At 44.3% G+C, this 13,079-nt stretch overlaps 2 protein-coding genes across 3 annotated transcripts in view; one reads left to right on the top strand and one right to left on the bottom strand.

Moving 5' to 3' along the window:
- Positions 1-13,079, top strand: part of Plch1 (phospholipase C eta 1) — a 163,553-nt gene that overhangs the window by 26,232 nt on the left and 124,242 nt on the right. The gene's annotated exons all lie outside the window — the stretch shown is intronic.
- Positions 7,186-7,714, bottom strand: LOC119826286 (60S ribosomal protein L23a). Its single transcript, XM_038347489.1, has one exon. The coding sequence runs from the start codon at positions 7,706-7,708 to the stop codon at positions 7,238-7,240; it is 471 nt and encodes a 156-aa protein (XP_038203417.1). The 5' UTR covers positions 7,709-7,714; the 3' UTR covers positions 7,186-7,237.

The following is a 13,079-nucleotide window of genomic DNA, read 5'->3' on the forward strand; positions in this document are numbered from 1 at the left end:
ATTGAGAACACTCGGATTGGCACCCACCATGCATCTTTGAACAGACTTGCACTTTCTCTTTCCAGTTCTTGGTCTGTAACAAGAATTCCCCTTCCTCCAAGGCGAGCATACTCTACTATGGGTCAAGACACCTTGCTTCCTGGGAAAACCTTCTTTGTCCTTCCCACCACTGAGCAGACCACACACTTTTCCACTCTTCACCAAGAGCCTCAGAGATATGTCTGCGGCCATGCGCTTTTTTGGGAAGTGACGCTTCCATTCATCTGACTGGGACGATGATATTCAGCTTCATCTTTACATGGATGACCACCGAGGAGGTGCCGTGAAAAAGAGCTCTCTAGGATCTTGTTAAAGACACCTCTGTGTTTTCTGTGGATGCCTTCTTCCCTGCCACCAAATATTTGCTTGACATTCTTTTGAATTAACATGCTTGTTAATGAGCACTCCCTGAACTGGGGGAGAGGGGGAGAGGGGAAGGAGGAAGGCACATAGCGGGTTGCATAGAGTTCTGTGCAGGGAAGCAATGGGGTAAAAATGAGCTGGATGTGAATTTTTGGTATGCCTCTGAGGACTTTGACTGACTTTGAGAGACAAGAGGGACGATAGTAAACTTTGGAATAAATAGGTGATATCAAAGGAGTACTTTAGGAAACAAAAATCTAAAAGCACAGAGAAAAGCAAAGGCAAAAGAGCTGGAGGAAGAATCCTGCAGTTGACTGGAGAAATTGGTCTAGGCATATCAAGGTCATGCACCCTAGTCATTGAGGCTTTGACAAATGATCCATTACTTCTCTAATTACAGCCCACAGAGCAGGAGCTACCATGAGTGAGCTAGAGTTACTTCAGATGTCACTTTGAAGAACAGTAAATGATTGCTTCCATTGATCTGTTTAAAGGCTACGTCACGGTAATTGAGGTGTGTGACATAAGGCTTTTGCCTAATCCAGTGACCTGTTGCTTCTTGTTTTTCTTTAAGATTGATGTATCACCGGTCTATCCAGGGAGTGTGTACAAAGACAAAATGGAGAGGCCATGTAAGTGGGCCTGTCTCATCCTCACTGAATGTAGGTTCAGAGATCCGTGGAGAAGGGAAGTGACACCAGAAGGGCAGGTGTGAAGGGACCACTCTGCCATTTATTCCCTTGGATTCTTTTTGAACCCTTTTCTCTAAGCTCTTCCATCTTCATGTGTCTTTTTAATTCATTATTTCACTTTAAATATCTGAAATTGTACCCCATTAACCAGGAAAGTGAGGGAAGGCAGTAGTACGAAGCAAAGAAAGGTGCAGTAGATGGGGTACAATGGATCTTCTGGAGAGGAGTCTTGGCTCTTACTTATTTACCGCTTAATTTTCAAAATAATGAAAATTTGGCCAGACCTCCCCATATCTGGGTATACCCTCCTTTGCAGCCATTCCCAACCCCTTTTGTATTCTCTATCTGCTTAAATCCTTAAATGTGTTTATTCTCATAGAAGCAGTGGATATAAGAGCAACCTATGCACCAGGGGATAAGGGAGAGTGTGACGGGTAGAGACTGAAGCCTCTCTGTTTCCCCATGCTTGCATCTCTCTCTCTTTGCTCTCTGAGCATCGTGTTTTTGTCTCTTGATCTCTCTTACATGGCTCTTCTACTGTTGCTGTTGCCTTTCCACTAATTTTCTCAGTCTATATTTTTTGGTCATAAAAGTAAAGCATAGTGACATTTGGTTTATAGAACTAAATGCAGATCCATGAAGGTAAACAATAATTGGGGCCACGCTGGCTTTGAGCTGAGTTAGCTGTTAAGACCTTGGAACCTGCTGTCGACTCTTTGAGAGGAGCAGCGGTTGTTCTTAAGCTGTGTCTAATCACTAACCAGAGCAAAGTGAGGCAGATAGTGGCAGGCTAGGTAGCAGCCCTGAACTGCATGAGAACAATGGTCTAGAATAGTAGTTCTATTGCTGTGAAGAGACACCATGGCCAAGGTAACTCTTATCAAAGAAATCGTTTAATTAGGGCTTGCCTACAGTTTCAGAGTGTAAGTTCATGATCATCATGGTGGGAAGCAGGCAGGCAGGGTGTTGGAGCAGTAGCTGAGTGCTTTACATCCTGATCCAGAGAGAGAGGGGGGGGAGGGGGAGGGGGGGAGAGAGAGAGAGAGAGAGAGAGAGAGAGAGAGAGAGAGAGAGAGAGAGGCTGGACCCTCAAAGCCCACTCCCAAGGATACACCTCTTCTAGCAAGCCCACACTTACCTCAACAAGGCCATGCCTCCTAGTCCTACTCAAAACAGTTCTGTTAACTGGGGACCACCCATTCAAACTTGTGAGTCAGTGGTGTGTGTGTGTGTGTGTGTTCATTCCCATTCAGATCACCATAGCAACATTCTGATGAAATCTGAGTTGATAACTGTTGCTATAGTGTTACATCCTGACTCACATTTTCTTTCTGTTTACTGGGTGGCATGACGTTTTTTGTTTAAGTGTGTGCGGGGGCGGGGCGGGGAGCACTGGGGTTGAAACCCAGCGAAGTGCGCATTCTTCCTTTGTCTAGTGCTCAGTGCCTCGCCCTTCAGACAATGTCACTTCCTTCCACTAGCGACATAAGCTGTCACTTTCAGCCTTTGTCCTCTGAGTTTACAGCCCTTGTCTGTGTTTCATCTCTTCTCCTCATTTTGACAACCAGCCTCAGGTTTCTACTTGTGTGTCCTCGTCAAGTCTCCTCTTGTACCTGCTTGTTTACCTACCTGTGGTGTAGTCCAAACCAGAAATAAGCCAAGCATGTGAGAGAGACAGGAAAAACCTCCAAGGAAGCGGCAAATTAAGGCAGTAAATTAAAATTTAATTAGCACATAGGCTATTACTTAGTATACACATATGAAGAAACAGATTGTTCCCTCAGTTCTGACAGTCCTGCTCATTCTGCAGTGCTCAGTACCCCATGAGGAGAGTCAACATCGGGTCATTTGTACCAACCGCTTTCATGTGAAGTCTTTGAAATCCACAAATTATTCTGTTTCTTATCACTTAGCCTAATTGTATAAATTAAATGCAGGTCACCTTATTAACGATAAAATTTTCAAGATCTGCTGTAGATTCAACAGGGTGAGTGTTTGTTAAAAAAAATGCAGGGAAGCAGGCTAAACTATGGCTTGATGGTGCTTTTAGATAGGCTTGGGCATGTTCAGGGTGGTGGGCTTTCACCACGGGACTTTCAAAGACGGAATGGAGGCTGGAGATATGATGCAAGGGTAGAACATTGCTCAGGATGTGCAAGACCTCGGGTTCCAATTGCAGCACTGAGAAAATTCAATAAATGAGAAGCAGGTTATTTTGCTTTATTGGGCTGGCGGCAAAGAGCTGGGGAAATGGGCACTTGTGTGCCCTGTTAGTCTGGGTTAGAATCGGCTTCCTGGAGAGCAGTTTGATAGGCCAGCCTTTGGTCCAGCAGTTCTAGATTCTACCAATTTGCCCTGTAAAAGGATTTCTGGGAAGACATATGAGAGGAAGCAAATAAAGGGTCATAACCTCAATGACCAACTCATTTTTAACAGCGAGCACATCGATACCACAGTAAGCAGCGCAGCCACAAGGGGGATGTAGAGATGCAGATGCCGAGAGAAAGTGCCTAGGGCTGTATTTAGTGGAAACTATTACACCAAATTCCCATTTTTCTTGCTGCTTAAAGATTAAGTAAGCTCAGGAGTATTACAGTTGGACTGTGGTGATGCACACCCTTAATCCCAACACTCAGGAGGCAGAGGCAGGAGGATCTCTGTGAGTTTGCGACCAGCCTGGTCTACCGAGTGGGTTCTAGGACAGCGAGGGCTACAGAGAAATCCTGTCTCAAAAAAAGTTTATTGCAATACTAATAAAACCTCAGGTTAATACTGGTTATCGTTTACCATGGACTTTTTGTGTTTGATGCTTTAGATAAAGGGTCTGTGTTTCAGTGGCTCTGCACCAAATGCTTACCGCGTTAACTTTCTGATGCAGGTGTTATGAGTTGGGTAGTTTTTCCAAAATGGTAAATCAGGGGCCCAGATTCCTACTCTCTTATGACTCTGCTGGGGTGAACATATGACTTACATAGGTAGAGCCTAGCGGTATCTCCTTTTCAGCCAGCTGCAATGAGATAGACAATGGAAGATCATAAAAAAGCAGATTTTAATTAAGAAATTTTAATGACCAAGCCCCAATTCTACTGTCCAGCACCTAGTCACATGCTGTGGTGGTGTAAATGACATTCATCCCCATAAGCTCTTACGTTTGAATACCGTTTAAACTGTTTGGGAACGATGAGCAGGCATGGCCCTGTTGGAAGAGGTATTTCACAGGGGATGGGCTATTCCCTCTGTGCCTCTCTCTGCCTCCTGCTGTGGATCAAAATGTGAGCTCTCAAGCTGTTCCTGTGGCCATGCCTATGTCCCACCATCATGGACTCTTAATACTTTGAAACCAGAAGCCCAGAAGTGCTTTATTTTATTTTTTTAAAGTGCTTTATTTTATAAGTTGCCTTGGTCATAACATTTTGTCTTAGCAGCAGAAAAATTACTAAATCATGTGGTCATACCCAACTTGAGAAGGCACCTGGAAAGTGTACTCTGGCCCTGAACCCTGTAGAAGAGAAAGCAAAATTTATAAACATGCGGTACTCTCTGTCTTGAAGGTAGAAGCTCAGATCCTTGCTCCGTTCTTAGATAAACCACTTTATTCATTCATCACATATCTCTTGGCTTCAGAGGATACACGTGAGACAGTGTATATAACAGCTTGAATATGTAACAGTATACAGAATGAGCTAGCGTGCATGAACAAGTTCCACAAACTGTAAAAAGTTACACGAGCACAGGGAGCTTTGTGACAACTTCTCACGGTTTTATGTGTTTGTTTTTTTTTTTTTTTTTTTTTTTTTTTTTTTTTTTGTTTTGTTTTTTTTTGTTTTTTTTAAAGATTTACTTGTGCATAAGAGTGTGCTTGCACCGGGTGGTGGTGGCGCACGCTTTTAATCCCAGCACTCGAGAGGCAGAGGCAGGCGGATCTCTGTGAGTTCGAGACCAGCCTGGTCTACAAGAGCTAGCTCCAGGACAGGCTCTAAAAGCTGCAGAGAAACCCTGTCTCGAAAAACCAAAAGAAAAAAAAAGAGTGTGCTTGCATGTATGCATGCGTGCCTCCTGTGTGAACCTCAGGTGTGACCTAGTGCCTCTGAGGGTCAGAAGAAGGTGATGGGTCACCTGAAACCAGGCTTACGGATGGTTTTATGTTGCTGTCTGGGTGCTGGGAATGGAACCCAGGTTCTCTCCAAGAGCAGCAAGGGCTCTCAACCACTGAGCTATCTAGTTTTATAATTTATAGAATTATTTGATTGGTAACCTTGACCAGACATTGGCTAACAGTGTCCTGTGTGTCAAATCTGGCCAGCTGGCAATTTTATAAAAAAAGATTTTTTGGAACGTAGCCATGTTTAATAGTGAACATATCTGCTAAGGCTGTTTTTGCTCTACATCCACAACTGAGTGATTGCCATAAGGACTGTATAGACTGGCCTGCCTTGAACGTTGGTTGACTTTGGTACTACTAGACACAAGTGTGTGAGGTTTTACTCACTTGGTCATTAGCACACCTATCTGAGATACAGCTTGGGAAATCTTCAGTGAAGGACTAAAATATCTTTCTGGAGCTCAGATATTATGCAGCTGGGAGGTAATTTTAATAAAAAGATGTTTCTCTCTGGTGTGAGTGAGCACTGAACGTTCGCTGCTCTCTGAATAGTCAAGTAGCCGAGATAATCAGGCACCCGAGTTTAACACTCGTAGCTGAATCCCTTCTACCGCATTGCCTTTGCCAGAGCCTCTGTGAGCCTAGGCACTTGCTCTGCCTTATTTTGGAGCAGGTGGAGCAGTTCTCAGACCGTACGGCACATCACTGTCTAACTCATTACGGCTGGCGACTATTAAGCAATGGTTATGGCAGGAGTAGAGTGCAGAGTGAAAACCAGCTGGCTGAGGACTGCTTTCGTATTACAAGCACAACGTCTTGATAATGTGTGCACTTCTGCGGCTAGTTTGAACATCTAGGTGTAAAAGCAATAATGATACAAGTTTGATAATTCTTCCCCTAAGGATGGGCAAACTGTTTGTATCAACCAACAGTACAAATGTAAGATCTGACATGCAGAGCTAGGAAGACAGCGGGGTGGAAAGGATGTTCACTGAGCTAACGTTTCCTGACTTACTAGGAGCTGCTAGATATCATAGGTTATATTGGGCACCAGTGATGAATAAGCCATAGTCTCTGCTTGGTCAAGGCAAGTACAGGCTAGTGGGAGAAGATACTAAGGGGTGTGCAGACCTTCTTAACTTCTCAGAGATAGGTAGAAATAGGTTTTGCTAGGAGATTGTTTTATTTGTGGCATGTATGTATATGTGCATAGTTGTATATTTGTGTACATGTGGGTGTAGTTACATGTATGTGTGTGCATGTGGTTATAGTTGTATGTTTGTGTGCCTGTGGTGTAGTTGTATGTGTACATGTGGGTGTAGTTGTGTGGGTGTGCATGTGGGTGTAATTGTATGTAATTATGTGAGTGTAGTTGTGTGGGTGTGCATGTGGAGACCAAAAGTCTTCCTCTATTACTTTCCACCTTATTTTGGAAACAGTCTTGTTCTGAATGTGGAACTCACCAATTGGCTAGACTGGCTGTCTATCAGTCCTTAGGCTCCTCCTGTTCCCACCTCCTAGTGCTGGGATTGCAGAGACGCCTCCACCTCCAGCTTTGCACCTGAGTGCTTAGGGGTCCAAAGTTACCTCTTCAAGCTTGTGCGGCATGCATTTTACCTATGGAGTGACCTCCCCAGACCTGGAGATAGTATTTCTATAGACATTAATATCTGAAATTGTAGCCTCTTCTGCTGAAACAATCTCAATACTTTTATCCAGCACATGGACGGTAGGGGGAGAAGAGCAGATGAAAATGGCCTTAACAATTAACCACTGCTAGAATTGGGTCAAGATTTACTTTTCTGTTCACAGTGTTTGCTACCCAAATGTAGTCCCGAGAAGCAGGTGTCTAGATGTAGCCCGAGAAGCAGTTGTCTAGATGGATCAAGTCAGGTCACGGAAGAGCTGTTTTTGCAGATCTGCTCAGCAAACACTTCAGTGGTTTTTCTCTTGCCTTTTTTGTTTTGGGCACTTACATTTTTTTTTTTTTTTTTTTTATGTTGAAAAAGTGTATATTTAGAATTAGCCGGCAGGACTCAGTTTAGATGATTCCAATTTTGTTGGCAACATCCAGAGCATCATAATCAGGAGCCAACCGGACATACGCCTTCTTCTCTCCGTCGGGCCTTATGAGGGTGTTGACTTTGGCCACATCGATGTCGTAGAGTTTCTTCACAGCCTGTTTGATCTGGTGCTTGTTGGCCTTGACGTCCACAATGAACACAAGTGTGTTGTTGTCTTCTATCTTCTTCATGGCTGACTCGGTGGTCAGGGGGAATTTGATGATGGCATAGTGGTCAAGCTTGTTCCTCCTGGGCGCGCTCTTCCGGGGGTATTTAGGCTGCCTTCGTAGCCGCAGGGTCTTGGGCCGCCGAAAGGTGGGCGATGTGCGAATCTTCTTCTTTTTGTGGCTGTGGACGCCTTTCAGCACTGCCTTCTTGGCTTTCAAGGCCTTCGCTTTAGCTTCCGCTTTGGGAGGGGCAGGAGCTTCCTTCTTCGCTTTCGGCGCCATCTTGACGAAAAGCTGGGCACTTACATTTTAAAAGGATGGAGGCAACAGGATGTGTACAGAAATCCTTTTTCAGATTCAGGCACCAAGAATATCAGAACATTGTTCCCCCTGAGAAACTTGTAGAACAGGAATGGTGTTTAATTCCATTTGATGTCTAATTCAACAGCAGTGCCCACGTGGAGTTTATGCTCAGTGATTAGTTTTGGTGAAACATTGGGGATTTTCTGTTGGCAGCAAAGATTTAGTCTAGCTTTTAGCCACTGGAAAGAGAAAAGGTGTGTGGATGAAGCAGACATAAACACGAAAGGCAAAGATAATGAATGGTCAGTATTCTTTTTTTTGTGGAGGATTTTATTTTTTTAAATTTATTTTTATGATAAAAAATTTCCACCTCCTCCTCACCTCCCATTTCCCTCCCCCTCCCTAAATGGTCAGTATTCTTGCTGGGGCTATGGGAGTTGGGTACACTACTTTCTCCTATATTTTTTGGTTGTGAGCCTAGCCTTTAATGGTTGATCCATCTGTCCAGCCCACTACTTTCTTTATTACTACTAAATCCTTGTTTTAGTCTCAGGGTTAAGATAAAATATGCATATAGATTAGGTATGTATGTGCATGTAGTTTTCAGAGCACACAGGTAGCTCCTTTTGTTCTAATGCCTGGCCCCATTGTGAGCTTGCCCAAGCAGTACCTTCAGGAAGTTTTGTTGAACTGTGCAGGTGATGGGCCCTCCCTCTCAGGAAGCTCAAGTCTGCAGCTCTAGCCCAGTCAGCTGTTGAGATGGCCATACATTCAGAGGCTTTTCTAGATCAAACTGTTCAAGCTTTGCTAAACTTTAGATTCGCACACTGCCTCCTGTTGAGTCCAGCCCTGGAAGGAGGAGAAAATGCTTGCTTCTTGAGACCTTTGATTTGTTAGGAGAATTGCCAGAGTGATCCTGGCTTGGTCATGGGACCTCTCAAAAAATAGACTTCAACCCCCAGCTCTTTTTGCTTTCACTCAATTGTGTACCCATCTTTGTAGATTGTCTTTCTGGCCTTGGAATAAGGTTGGAAGTAATCACCAAATGTCAGAGAAAAAAATGTGTGGCAGACCTGCTGGGCACTTTCCCCCCTTTCCCTTCTTTGAAGTGGTCTAGAGATATGTTTATTAATAGCAAATACACATGGTAATTCCACCCCTCACCCCTTTTAAATTTTCTACCTTAAAGCATGTTCTTTTGGAGATATAGGAAGAAATAGACCCTGAGAACCCTGGTATACTCTGGTAGAACAGGTGAAGGGATAGATCTGGAGGAAGAGACTGATGGAATTTAGAGCGTAGGCTTGGGATCTTAGCTACAAACTGACTTTGCTACTGAGTCCCTGGCCTTTGGAACGCCCCTCCCCCACAACCAGCTGCACTGTGTCTTCAGAGATGGGCTGACCGAAGCCTGCCTCCTAACCCAAGATGGAGCTGCTTCGGGACCAAAGCGAGGAGTCCTTGACCCGAGGCTGTATCAGCCTCTCTATGCCTGCACCCAGTTGTTGAATTGAGGGCCTTTACTATCTTAGTTAGGGATTAAGTAGGTTGTACTGTGTGACCTATATGGTTGTTGAAAGATTGGATTAACCAGTGTTTCTGGTACAGTGCTGTGGGCAATATGGACCTACCTGGGCAGAGGATGAAGTGCACCTCTTCTCCAGTATGCCAGGCCTCCGTTTGCCATTCTGTTTGAACGCTTCAGACTGGCAGGCAGGGATTTGGCTATATGAGATGTTTTGCAGAGCACATCAGATATTTTTATTCAGTAAATTTCATAAGAAATTCAATTACCTATGAAGTCACTCTAGGGAGGTCGCTTATCCTAAGGTACACAGGAAAGGAAAATTCTCAATTTCTTTTCCATCAAGGGATTCTCTTTAAAGTGTGTGTGGGGGGGGCCCTGTTGATTTTCCTTCTGATAATGTAAAATCTAAATGTACAAAAGACGGGGCAAAACTCGAGAGACCGGTGAGAGCAAATGCGTAGAATCCTTCCCAACTTGTGCGGTCGTGGAAGTAAGCTAGCTGAAGTTTAGACGCAGCTTCAATTAGGTCACCCCGTATTAGGATTCTAGAGAGAGTTACGTCTTCCTACGGGAGAAATAGTTCTCTTCCTCTGTGAATTCCAACTCTAGCTTAGTGCTGGGTCCACTGCAGGTTTCCAGTGGGCTATGAGCTACTGAAACATCCTTGCTGTGTAGAACCCAGCATGGCTGGGTAGCCGCAGCCTTGGCGTTGACACTGCCGTCATCTCAGACTCAGATGCCTTCCATTCCTGCAGCTCTCTTAGCTTCCAAATTTTCTCCTGGAGCCTGCTGGGGGGCGGGGGCGGGGGGCGGGTAAAAGAAGCTGCTGACTTCCCAAAATACCGCTCGCTCTCTCAGCTGGAGTGTCCAGTAGCCATGGGTGTGCTATTTAGAGGAAGTCTGGTTTCATGTGTTGGCCTGTTAGTTACTGAGGACTGGCCCACAGAGGGAACCTCTGTCTTCGTTGTTCAGGCGTGAACCCTCCAGCAGAAGATGCATCTATTCTAGCTGTGTGGCTTTCCCGTTTGTGGAAATAGGTGATGGGAATATGTGACAGATACTTTCCAAGTTCAGAAAAAAAGTCACAGTGGGAACTTAGTACACTCTGTGTCAAATGAAGCAGAAGTTCCATTTTCTTCTTTAAAAACTTATATATGTGTCTCTCTCTCTGTATATGTGTAACCAGAGAGCAGATGCCCTAGGAGGCCAGAGACTATGGGGGAGCTGGAGTTATAAGTGGCTGTGGGCCAGCTTAGGTGGATGTTGGGAATTGAACTCAGGTCCTCCATAAGAAGAGTGCACACTGTTATCATCTGAGCCATATCTTCAGTCCAAGTTCCTTTCTCTTAATGATGCTGCTGAGAAGGATCTAGAGGGTATGGGCATATCTTCTCCAGCATGGGGTCAGTAGCTGTAAATGAATCTCCTGAGGTCGGATGGCTCCTCGGCTACTGAGACAGCACCCATTACCACGATGAACTGGGAACGGAAATGTACCTGGCGTCTTTCATACCCGTTGTTCCCGATGTGTTAATGCTGAAAGGCTTGGTTTCTAGTGACTGACGGGTGGTGACGTGACAGCCAGGTACTGAAGTGACAGCCGAGGAGACAGCTTTGTCTTTGTCTCTGAATGTGATCCTGGCTCTTTGAGCTCTCACTCACGAACACTAGTTACGCTGGTTTTACAGTCTGCTGGGTAATGATGTTTTCAAAGTAAGATTAGCTTCTTAATTACAACTGAAAGGGAAGTGGTAATATTGAACCGTGATGGGTTTTGGCAGTCGGCCATGGAGGAAGAGTGCTGTTGAAGGCGTGACTACCTCTTTCCAGATATGAAAGACATACTGATCTGTAGGGTTGTTTGAACACTGGCTCAGGATACGCTGAAATAATTGAGTTGAAGATTAATAGAAATAGGCCATAACAATAAATTAAAAAAATGCTTATTTTTTTATTTATATGTCTGTGTGAACATGTGATTCTTGTATGTGGTTGTTCGTGGAGATGGGAAGAGCTTGATTCCCTGGAGCTGGAGTTACAGGTAGATGTGGGTGTTGGGAACTGAACTCACTCCCTCTGCAAGTGCTTTTAACCACTCAGCCATCTCTAGCCCAGATAAAAGCTTCTTTAGTAGAAATTTGTCTTTATTCTTTTTCTTTCTTTTTGAGATGGGGTTTCTCTGGGTAGCCCTGGCTGTCCTGGAACTCTCTCTCTGTAGACCTGGCTGGCCTCAAACTCTGCCTGCCTCTGCCTCCTGAGTTCTGGCATTAAAAGTGTGGGCTACTATTGCCCTTTATCCATTTTTAAAATGGAGTCTTATGTAGCTCAGTGTTTATTGAGGTTTCTGTCCCACCCAGTCCTGCATCCGTTAATTCCCAAAGACTCACACAGCGGTCTATATTAATTATAAACTAATTGACCCATTAGCTCGGGGAGGTCTACATTAGTTATAAACTAATTGGCCCATTAGCTCAGGCTTCTTATTTACTAATTATTATAACATACATTAGCCCATAATTCTTGTCTGAGTTAGCCACATGGGTCAGTACCTTTTTTGAGGAGGCAGTCACATCTTGCTTCCTCTGTGGCTGGGTCACAACTGCAGAAAGCAGAATACTCTTCCCAGAATTCTCCTGTTCTCGTAGCCCTGCCTCTACTTCCTGCCTGGTTGTCCTGCCTCTACTTCCTGCCTGACTACTGGCCAATCAGCGTTTTATTAAAATACAATTGACAGGGAACAAACCATTGTCCCGCAACACTGCTCAGGCTGTAGCTACTTATAAAAGTAACTGAGGATGACCTTGAACTTCTGTTCTTTTGGCATCCACCTCCCAATTGCTGAATCACAGGAGTATACCATCATGCACAGCTACAAATTTTACTTATTTATTTTTGCAGTATATTCTTTGCTATGTGAATAACTCATACTTTTCTTCTGGCAAAGATTATGGACTAAATGAGCGGTGAGGGGAGTCTGTTAGCTCCTCAGAAGTACAGTTTCCGGTTTTATAACTCAGTTAAATACTTTGTAAATAACTCGTTATTCCTGAAGTTACACTGCAGGGCACAACGCCTGTCTGCGCTCTCTGCGCTACCATACAGTTGGCGAGCATTGGGCAAGGGGCTGGAGGTTGAAACATACAAAGACACACAGACAGACAGAGAGACAGAGACACGGACCTCTAGTCACTGGTAAGAAGCCCTTTATTCAATAGCACCACGGAGGCTTATATACCCAGCACAGTCAGGTGGGCCAACAGGTGAAAACCTTATCCTCTGATCCTCAAGGCAAGGCAACACGTGCTCCAGAAGCAGAGCTGGTAAACAACTTTGACACAGCTTTCAGTAACTCAAATCAGAAGGAAAGTAAAGATCTCTAGCAGGGAAGAGAAGCTGGAGGCAAGGACTCCAAATGGTCCCAACATTACACAATGATCTTTGGCTGTTTCTAGTAATAGTTTAGGATGGTTCCTTTCTGGTATTAGGTGGTTTCTTACACACCATCTTTAATCATTACTTAAGATTGGAGGAAGGAGGCGTGTGTACCCCCGGACTGTTCTTGTGGGCAGTTCATATTTCGCCGTAAAATCTGTCCTGTGGATCTGAATTCCCTGGATTCCTTCACTGTGCTTCTTTTCTGAATTCTCCTGTACAGTTTTAGAGTCTGGAAAATCTCTTCAGGCATTAAGTTGAAGCAATCACAAGGCTCTGTCATGATTCCTGTCTCTCAGGAAATACTGTTATGTGCTTCTTGGTATCTTTAAGTCTTAAAATTGTTGTTTCACGTTTTTCATCCAGTATTTGCTTCAGATGGGTTATTTC

Source organism: Arvicola amphibius, chromosome 11 (genome assembly GCF_903992535.2).
Source record: "Arvicola amphibius chromosome 11, mArvAmp1.2, whole genome shotgun sequence".
Taxonomy (NCBI): Eukaryota; Metazoa; Chordata; class Mammalia; order Rodentia; family Cricetidae; genus Arvicola; species Arvicola amphibius.